Source organism: Toxotes jaculatrix, chromosome 14, assembly GCF_017976425.1.
Source record: "Toxotes jaculatrix isolate fToxJac2 chromosome 14, fToxJac2.pri, whole genome shotgun sequence".
Classification (NCBI taxonomy): domain Eukaryota; kingdom Metazoa; phylum Chordata; class Actinopteri; family Toxotidae; genus Toxotes; species Toxotes jaculatrix.
Window position 1 is genome coordinate 8,390,342 of NC_054407.1, and position 9,243 is coordinate 8,399,584.

At 41.0% G+C, this 9,243-nt stretch overlaps 1 protein-coding gene across 2 annotated transcripts; it reads left to right on the forward strand.

The window, feature by feature from the left end:
* Positions 1-3,638: 3,638 nt before the first annotated feature.
* Positions 3,639-7,993, forward strand: LOC121192969 (histone-binding protein N1/N2-like). 2 transcript variants are annotated; one of them, XM_041055039.1, is made up of 14 exons: positions 3,639-3,770; positions 3,922-4,032; positions 4,383-4,463; positions 4,601-4,707; positions 4,861-5,166; positions 5,295-5,389; positions 5,492-5,568; positions 5,685-5,758; positions 6,235-6,423; positions 6,526-6,698; positions 7,168-7,239; positions 7,325-7,420; positions 7,542-7,696; positions 7,817-7,993. In XM_041055039.1, exons 2-14 carry the CDS (start codon positions 3,932-3,934, stop codon positions 7,821-7,823), a joined length of 1,533 nt encoding a protein of 510 aa, XP_040910973.1. In that variant the 5' UTR covers positions 3,639-3,770; positions 3,922-3,931; the 3' UTR covers positions 7,824-7,993. The 2 variants fall into 2 exon arrangements, with proteins under 2 accessions (XP_040910973.1, XP_040910974.1); XM_041055040.1 differs by having other exon boundaries at positions 3,644-3,770; positions 3,927-4,032.
* The last annotated feature ends 1,250 nt before the right edge of the window (positions 7,994-9,243 follow it).

The following is a 9,243-nucleotide window of genomic DNA, read 5'->3' on the forward strand; positions in this document are numbered from 1 at the left end:
CAGCCCACTTCACAGTCAATCCAGTCTTCTCAACCCCACTACACAGGATGACTTTGCATTTTTCCTTATCACTTTTCTGGGAATTTTCATGCTCTTGTGAAACCAGATCAGATCGCGGAATACGAGGAGCCGACGGGACGAAGAAAATGCCTCCAGGAAATATTCCCCAGATTCTGTTTTCAAAGTCTCACTGTTACTTAAAAATCCCAGAGGGAAATCTATCACCACGATATTTTATCCAAGTTCACTAGACAGGGGCACAGGGCAACCTTCAGTCTCTCGCTCTCTCGTTTTGATGTATGGCACTGAATGATTCATCTGAAAGTTAAAGAAAGCAGGTTTCTAATGCCTTGCAGTTCCCTAATCCAAACTATCATCCATGCTGGGGTCACACAGTCATGAGGTTTCCTCATATGACTAATTTTCTCTCCGGGTGTGGAGGATATCCATTGTCATCATGAACAGGCATTAAACACACCTTCAAATTGCTGCTACAACCCCCACTCTCTGTTGCAGCCTCCTGGTGCCCTTTTAGTGGGTGATTAACAAATTAAATTTACCTCTCAGGACATAAATCTCTTGCAGCACCAGGCCACCAGCACCTTCTAGATTCTTGATTATTGTCTTTCACCAAGTTTCCTTGCAGTAATGATCATGTTTCAACCCAGGGCTGAGAAGCTCAGACATTAGCTTTGAGGAAGACAAAACACTGTCAAACGTGGGCTCACGCTGTACATTGTACAGTAAACTTTTCTTGCTAAGAATAGAAACAGTAGTTCCCCAAAACGGGTAAAAACAAAAGCACATACATAGCTTTTTTTCTCACAAACAAATCACAAGGACAAATTCAGTGCCCTTTATTTATATAAATTATAGATAGAGACTATTGCACTCTTGAAATATTCTTTGTTTTATCAAGCTCTTTGACACAGTTGCACTTGCCAGGCAATGTCCTCCATGTTTCCTGGATTGTCACTCACTACCAAACTATTTGGTATTTACAATGGGACATACTGCACGGTGCGGTGCACTGTTGCAACATCTTGTACTTATCCTGTGGGCTGCAGAAGGCATTTTTTCATTCTCATTTCCTCCTCATCATTGCTATATTTACATAATGACTAAACTGAGGCACAGCACCCTTTGTCTATGCATTTTCACACTAACACCAGTTTCCATAGGCTAATGAAAAACTAATTTGCTGAGAGACTGTATCTGTTGAAAGGGTCCGTAAATGTAAATTTTCAAATACATTTTTAAGGTGCAACAAACTACTTGACTCAGGAGAGTCACTTGATACTCGTCTGTATTAATTCCTAGGTGACATGCTGAATCAGGACATAGTTTTACATTAATTAAAAATGGTGTTCACTTTCCCTCATTAATGATCTTGATTATTTCACCAACCAGAGTGAACTGTGTACCTCAGATTTCTGGACAAAAGTGTAGAGGAACTATTTTCCACATCTAACTTACACACAGACCTATATACTATACACTATATATGTGACAACATATAACCTTGTGTGTGACAGTTGCTACCCTCCAATAAGAGCAAAACCACTGAAGAGGAAGTGAGGATAGTTTCACAGAGCCACATACTGTAGGTCACAGTATATCTCAAATTACATTACATTGTTTTCAGCTGGCAACAGTTTTATGCAAAAGTAGTTGAAGGCAGACCAAGGCAAAACAAAATTGTCTTGTTTTAGTGACTTTGAGTGATCTTGCCAAATTCCTTGCCACATGAGTACAATTTTATAAATTGAGTTCTATATATGTTTACAACCCATCATTTGTAGACAAAACCTGTGTTGTTTAACAGAGAATATTAGGTCACCTGAGTCTGGGTAACCTGGACAGACAGAGGCTGATATCTGCTCAAACAGCACCTCCACAGTGCCTATTTTCTCCTCTGTCACCGAGAGACGTCTTTGTATGCTGTTGCCATAGGCACCGCATCAAGGGCCAGATAAGAGGGGGGCACACAATAACCTCCTGTTAGAAGCACAGCGGTGGGCTAGTGATCAAACGCTGCCCTGCGTTCATCTCCTGTCTCACAATATGCCCGTAATTGGTGCATGTGCTCCACTGCTGATTCCAAAGCAGCTGGGTGTTTGAAGGGCACTTGTGTGTCCATCATCCTGGTTACGTTCAGCCCTGCAAAATATCAAAACATTTTTTTTTAATGGATAAGTCTGTGGATTAAAAGTTCGTTGCAAAGCAGTGATACTTTTGGTCCAGTATTGGTAAATTAATGCATTTCTGTGTTCGCTTTAAATAATTCCCAAGAGCACTGACATGAACATAGTCAATATGTTTAAAGGCTTCACATGTTGCATTCAGCGAAGGACTGATGACTGTATTACTGTGTGGGCTTTTCATCATAAGCTTGCTGCCTATCAGTCGTAATACACCCACCAAACAGGAGCAGCAGATCTCAACACAAAAGGAAAACTGAGTTAGTTAAAAATGTTTTCTCACTGAACACACCTCTTGTGTCTCACTGTCACAAAACAAGATTAAATTAATAATTCAGCAGTTTGGGAAATATACACATATGGTGTAGATACTGTGCTCCAAGGCAGGCTGAGTTCATACAGTGATCAATGTGTGTTTGCATGACAAACAAACTATAAAAAACATTATGTAAAGCCTTTAACCCACTACAATATTGGCTTTGCCTAAAATAAACTCAGCCCAACTATTTCCACTCACACTGATGCTGCTCAGTGGAATAACAGTGAAGTGTGTGACTCAGTAAGCTGTGCTGCAGTGTTGGTAGATTTCACTAAGAAATTATAGCCGTTAAAGCTGTGTCTCTAAAGATGACAGAGTGTGGAGGGTTGGGTAGGACTGACTCAGTGTGAGGTTGATTGGGTGCCAGGTCCAGACTTGTCTTGACGAGGCAGCGACACAGCAGAGTCAGCAGGAGGAGCTCGGGGGGAGCTGGGCAATCCCTGTCCCTCACAGCAGGACATGACAGCAGCTTGTACTGCACACACACACACACACACACACACACACACACACACACACATATATAGTCAGTATAACAAATAAATGTGAAGTAACCCAATACATTTGAACATATGAAATGTTTCATCGTACTTCTTTCTTTTCATAACATTTTATTGTATAATATTCTTTATTTTTATATTTCATATTTAATAGTCTGTATTATGTTATATATATATATATATATATATATATATATATATATATATATATATTTTTTTTTTTTTTTTTTTTTTTTTTCCTTTTTTTTTTTAAATTCACAATGTCCCTTTTCACCAAGAAATATAAAGCAAGCTGATTTTTTAAATTGTTGATTTATTTCATTATTTTATATTGAATAAATAATTTTATCTGTACTTATTCATGAAAATGTTTTACAATGATGAATATTTTTTTTTTAGAACTCTACACTTAGTAGTAGTGGTGGTGGTGGTAGAAACATTAATAGTAGTAGTAGAAGTAGTCACAGTAGTAACAATAGCAGCAGTATTTGCAGCTGCTAGTAGCAGTATCAGTAAATGTATTAGTTGTCGTAGTAGAAGCAGAAGTAGTCATAGATCAATAGACCTGTACCTTTAAGAATTCTCCCGCGCTGGTAACCGGGAAATTGACCGGAAGAGGCAGGAATATTTCGCGCCAAATTGAAACAACAGATCAGGCAGTGCGAGCAGCGGGAGAGACGAGCTGAGACACAAACCACAGGATACTGCTTTTACTTTTTCTGTTCTTTTTTTGTCCACCCTTCAGTCAAGGTATGTAGCTACCTACCGTAACATGTTGTGTGTTGTAGTCTTTCACTGGGTTAGCCTGCAATATAACGAAGACTTACAGGCTGAACTCGGTCAGCTGTTCGGTTTTTGTTGAGTTGAGCTGAAAAGTGTTTTTTTTTCTCTCTCTGTCCAGTGTAGCTAACATGGAGGAGGCAAACAAGCTAATCGGCACCGGAAAGAAGCACCTGGTGATGGGGAAGGTGGTGGAGGCGGTGAGCGCCCTGCAGGAGGCCTGCGGCATGCTGTGAGTTAACTATGAGACAAAGGAAGGAAGGAAGGAATGAATGAATGAATGAATGAATGAATGAATGAACCTGTCCATCACACTGTCAGCTCACAGGGCTCAAACTAACAAGCAACCCAAAGTCAGAATGGTTAATCTTAAAGGTTTTATTTTCATTTTTTTAAGTTACACAACTAAAATGCTTTTGAAATACTTTTTTGTCAACCTTTCTTTTTGATTGTTTGGTTTACCGAATGCCAAAAAAGATTAATCGAGTATCCGTATCGATTACTTTTGTTGATCAACTAATCCTTGCAGCTCTAGTCACGAGTAAACCTTTATATTTATTTATTATTTAATTTCTGTTTCAGAGCTAAAAAGTATGGAGACACAGCAGATGAGTGTGGAGAGGCTTTCTTCTGGTGCGGCAAAGCGCTGCTGGATTTGGCACGGTAAGTCCATGATTGGTGTGAATTTTTTTTTTTTTCATTCCACCTGCTTTGACTTATTATTTCATAGAAATAGAAATTAACAAGTCCATTCCATTGTGGGTGAAAGCGTGCTGACCTATCTGATGGTTTTGTTGTAGGATGGAAAACTCAGTCCTGGGCAATGCCCTGGAAGGAGTGCCAGAAGAGGAGGAGGGTGAGGAGAAACCAAAAGACTCCAACATTGAGAGCACAGAAAACATTGATGGTGAGGAAAGGAAACTTAAAACAGTCATTTCCAACCTTCTTCTTGGCCTTGTTTTAGTGCTGTGTGAGCATCATTATTATTAGTAACATTAATAAATAAGGGGCATGCTTTGTTTGCGCTGCTCATCCTGACTGTGCTCTCTAACCCCAACAGAGAAGACCAGAGACGAGCTGAGGGTCCAGGTGTATGACGCCATGGCAGAGAAGAAAAACGAGGATGCTGAGAACAGTGAAGAGAAGAAGAGTGAAGAAGCTGCAGAGACGAACGGGGAAACGGAAAAGGCTGAGGCTGGTGACGAACAACAGGAAGCAGCGAAGGAAGAGGGAGATGAGGAAAAGAAGAGTGAGGTCAGTGAAAACAAATCTGCTGAAAAAGAAGACAAGAAGGAAGAGGAGGAGGCTGAGAAGGAAGAAGGCAAGGAAGAGGACTCAGCAGACAAACCGGAGGAAGCAGAAGAAGGTGGCTTTCCTTTCTTTTTTCCTCCTCTGTCCTTTAATGCTAATCATAATGACACCATGGTAGTTGTGATGATATGTTGCCTGATTTAATTAAACACTTTGTTGGTATTTCTTTTTGTTGGTTTTCAGATGGTGAAGAAGAGGGGGAGGAAGAAGACGGTGATGAAGCAGAAATGGAGGGTGATGCAGAAGAGCAAGGCGAAGGAGATGGTGCCGCTGAGAAGGTACTTTACCAGTCAGCTTGAGTGCACATCAAAGTGACCCTGCTCAGTTAATTTAAGAGTTGGATTTTAAATCTTTTTTTTTTTTTTGTGTATTAATTTCAGGACAGCGACGATGAGGAGGTGGGGAACCTGCAGCTGGCCTGGGAGATGCTGGAAGTAGCCAAAGTCATCTACAAAAGGTAATGAAAGCTCCAGATGTGTTCTGAGCCACTATGATTGTTAGAACACGATGATAGTCATTGAAATACAGCTTTCATGTTAACTTTAGGGTTTTTTTTTTCCCCTCTCAAATAAGGAAAGACAGTAAGGACGATCAGCTGATGGCAGCTCAGGCTCACCTGAAATTGGGTGAAGTTTCTGCTGAATCAGGTACAAACACGTCGCTCGACAAATCTTCCGTTTTGCAAACTTGATTTATTTATTTCATTTTGGTCGTGACTGGTTGATCTCATGTTGTCATTTTAACCTTAAGCCATGTGTCACAGCAATATGCTATTAAAATGTCAACATACAGTGGTGTCAGCTTCTCAGATGTGAGTATTAGCTGCAAAACAAGCAGAACAGTGTGAACAGTGATGGACATTTTCCACCACTTAGTCAATTTCTTGTTAAATGAATCAACAGATTGTTAATGGTGAAAATAATTGCTAGTTGCAGTTCTTGCAGGATCTTAAAACTTGACAGTCATGAAGAAATTACTTGCAGTAGGAAGAGTAATTTTAGCCGACGTGAAAGCTAATGGGGATCTAGTTCACCATAAATAACTGAAATGATACTTTAACATTTTTGCACCTTTCTGTCCTTATTGAGCAACGTGTGCTGAGTTGCTGCCCTTTTCTCCTCAGGAAATTACACACAGGCGTTGGAGGATTTCCAGGAGTGTTTCAAACTGCAGGTGAAGCACCTGGACTCAGACAGCCGCCTGCTCGCTGAGACTCACTACCAGCTCGGCCTGACCCACAGCCTGAACCTTCAGTACAGCCAAGCCATCGAGGAGCTCAACAGCTCCATCTCTGTCATAAAGAGCAGGCTGGGTAAGCAGGGCCGGCTGCTACAGCGTTTTCGCTCGCTCGTCACGTTTAGGTATGAGTGCCAGAGTCTGAGCTGTGCGCTAACACGTCCACCTTGTCTTTCAGACAAACTGCAAGGGCTGCTAGACAAGGCAGAGGGCCCGGAGGCTCTGCCTAATGAGAGGAAGGAGATGGAGGAGCTGAAGGCTCTGCTTCCAGAGATCCAGGAGAAGGTGGAGGACGCCACAGAGGGACTGAAAACAGCGAGCTCTGCTTCCGAGGCTGTGAAGGGTGTACTGGTGAGTTAAAGATGGGCTTGTTTTCTTCAAACTGGAAAGAGCCGTGATTCGTGACGTCACTGTTCCATAGAAACATGAGGCGTGTGCACTGAGGTCTGAACCAGTAGGATTCGTTTTGTTGGTATTCTCTATTTTGGCCACCCATGCATGCAGCCTTAAATATTCATACATATCATTTAAACACAAATATCAAGTGTCAGTAAACAGAATTCCCATTTCTGCCATTTATTATACACAGGCTCTCTGCAGGTCTAAAATCTAAACAAGCACTGAGTTCAGATTCTTCAACAAAAAGACTTTTAAAGGTGTTAAAGTGATTCATAAAAGGTCTAAAATGTTAGGGTTAATGTTTAGTTCTCAAATGTTTTTGTATCTGATTGTTGAGAGTGTCGACCTCTGACTGTAGCGTGGTTTGTAAGACACAGCTGTGAGTTACAGATTAACTTAAACTCCATATAAATGTTGTCAGGATGGAGGCTCCTCTTCCTCTGCATTCCCCGGGTCCGCTCTGCAGAACGGCGACGCTTCCTCCAGTTCAAAAGTAAGTTGCACTTGTCATGGTTTACTTACTAAAATCCAAAGACGCAGGTGTGTTTTTGATGCGTCATGTTTTCCTTTCCGTCCAGATTAACAGCACATCTACCAACGGAGTCAATGGTTCTGCCAATGGACACAGCTCCACAGCTCCTGTCTCTGACATCTCCCACCTGGTCAGAAAGAAGGTGAGGGAGACGAGAAGTTCGCGGCTCACTTTTTTTTTTTTTTTTTTTTTTAATTACAAGATAAAAATTAATTTTGCAGATGCGAATCTCATTTGAATGCACCTGTGCTGTCGTATTTCAGAGGAAACCAGAAGAGAGTCCAGTGAAGGAAGGCGTGGTTAAGAAGGTGAAGCAGGACGACGGTCACACTAAGGGGGAGCAGGAGCCTCACACCGACGGTGTTCCCAAAGCCAACGGAGAGACTAACGGACACACTAACAGTATGGAGGTCGAGAGGTATGAGCTGCAGTGTTTTCTACCTGGCCACACACTTTGTGTAATGCACCTTGAACAATTTATAACAAGCAGATCAGAGCCTTTCCACTGTGGGTCTAACTGAGATCTCCTCTCTTTCAGTAAGTGAAGCTCGACCCCTCCCTTCCAGATTTTCATCTCCATGCAAGAAGAGATTCACCATCATGACAAACTCCTAATGTTGCTGCACACTTGTCTGCTGTTGTAAATATGTGTATCTTTTTCTACACCTGTTGTTATGTTAGTTGTGTATTCATCTATGTAACCTATGAAGTTGAATAAAGGATATAATTTGATAAAACTTTGCTGTTGAAAACTGAAGTGATTCCCAGACACGTGGCTCCGGTGGGTTGCATTTCTCTATCCAAAGGAAAGTATGGTCACAATTAACTGTGTAGACGAGGTGTTCAAAATTTCCACTGTCTTACTTGTTCCTTAAAATCTTCAAATTATTTTCCCCATCAGATTTCATGTGTTGCAAAGTAAATGATGCCATTTACTTTGGAGCCCCAGCACACTTACCTTCAGTAACCATGGGGGAATGCTACAGAGTGAATACGCAGCCAGTTTCAAAAGAAGGTTAAAACCTAAACAGTGAACTACAATTTCACATACACACTGTAAATGTACATTTTACAGTTTACATGTTAATTTTGAAGAAGCGTCTACTTGAACTTGTTTTGTAGTTAAACTTGAGGATACGCTCCCTCGTTGTGTTAATCTCATCAAAAATAAGACGGTTGAATCAGTGAAGCATGAACTAAATGTGATAACAGTAAGTGAAGGATTAGTTGTGTGATGATTGTCTAGTTGAAAAGCAAAGAACTTAAGATTGTTTCCAAAACAGGTTCAGCTGAGAAACGCTCCTGCACCCACACAGGTGTTTTCACTTAATTTGGACTGTGGGTGTGTTCAGACCGGTACAGCTCTCTGTCACACGGTGGTGACTTTGTGGGACGCTTGAGTCTTCATTAATGTTGTTAGTAACACCTGTGTGTCTCCTACTGTGACAAGTCAGAATGTCAGGTGTGGAAAAAGCCCAATTTAATGTTGAAGACACTTAACATGTAGACTTCAAAGACAAATGTAGGAAACTATCATTTCAGTTATGCCCCTTTGCTTCTGCGCTAATCTGGAAAACGTGTTTTTAATTCTAAAATTTATATTTGTATAATGTGGACACAAATACCTCTTTTTTAAATCTACAACCTTGTCCTCTTTGGGTAAAATTAAAATGGTTAAATACCAATTACATCCAGCACAAGTGAAGAATATTTTCAGTGGGAAAAGCTGCTCCAGTTGCTCTGGCACGAGATCCATAAATGTCAGTTACTGGTCTTGGCATGCACCAGCTGCTTTAACGCTCCCAGTCACAATTTCAGTCAATACAAACTGCAGCATTTTACTGTGAATTCATTATCGCTCCACTCAGGCTGATAAGAATCAAGGATTTGTCTACAAGGCAGCATGGGAGAATTTACAAGGTAAATTACATGAGGACTCAAAACACCACAGTAGCCAGATTCATA

What these genes read in the sequence shown, in the direction of transcription:
- LOC121192969 (XM_041055039.1), top strand. Translation starts at nt 3,932, where the DNA reads ATGGAGGAGGCAAACAAGCTAATCGGCACCGGAAAGAAGCACCTGGTG. An exon ending in GCGCTGCTGGATTTGGCACG is followed by an intron (nt 4,464 to 4,600) that starts GTAAGTCCATGA and finishes GTTTTGTTGTAG; the next exon opens with GATGGAAAACTCAGTCCTGG. An exon ending in GAGCACAGAAAACATTGATG is followed by an intron (nt 4,708 to 4,860) that starts GTGAGGAAAGGA and finishes TAACCCCAACAG; the next exon opens with AGAAGACCAGAGACGAGCTG.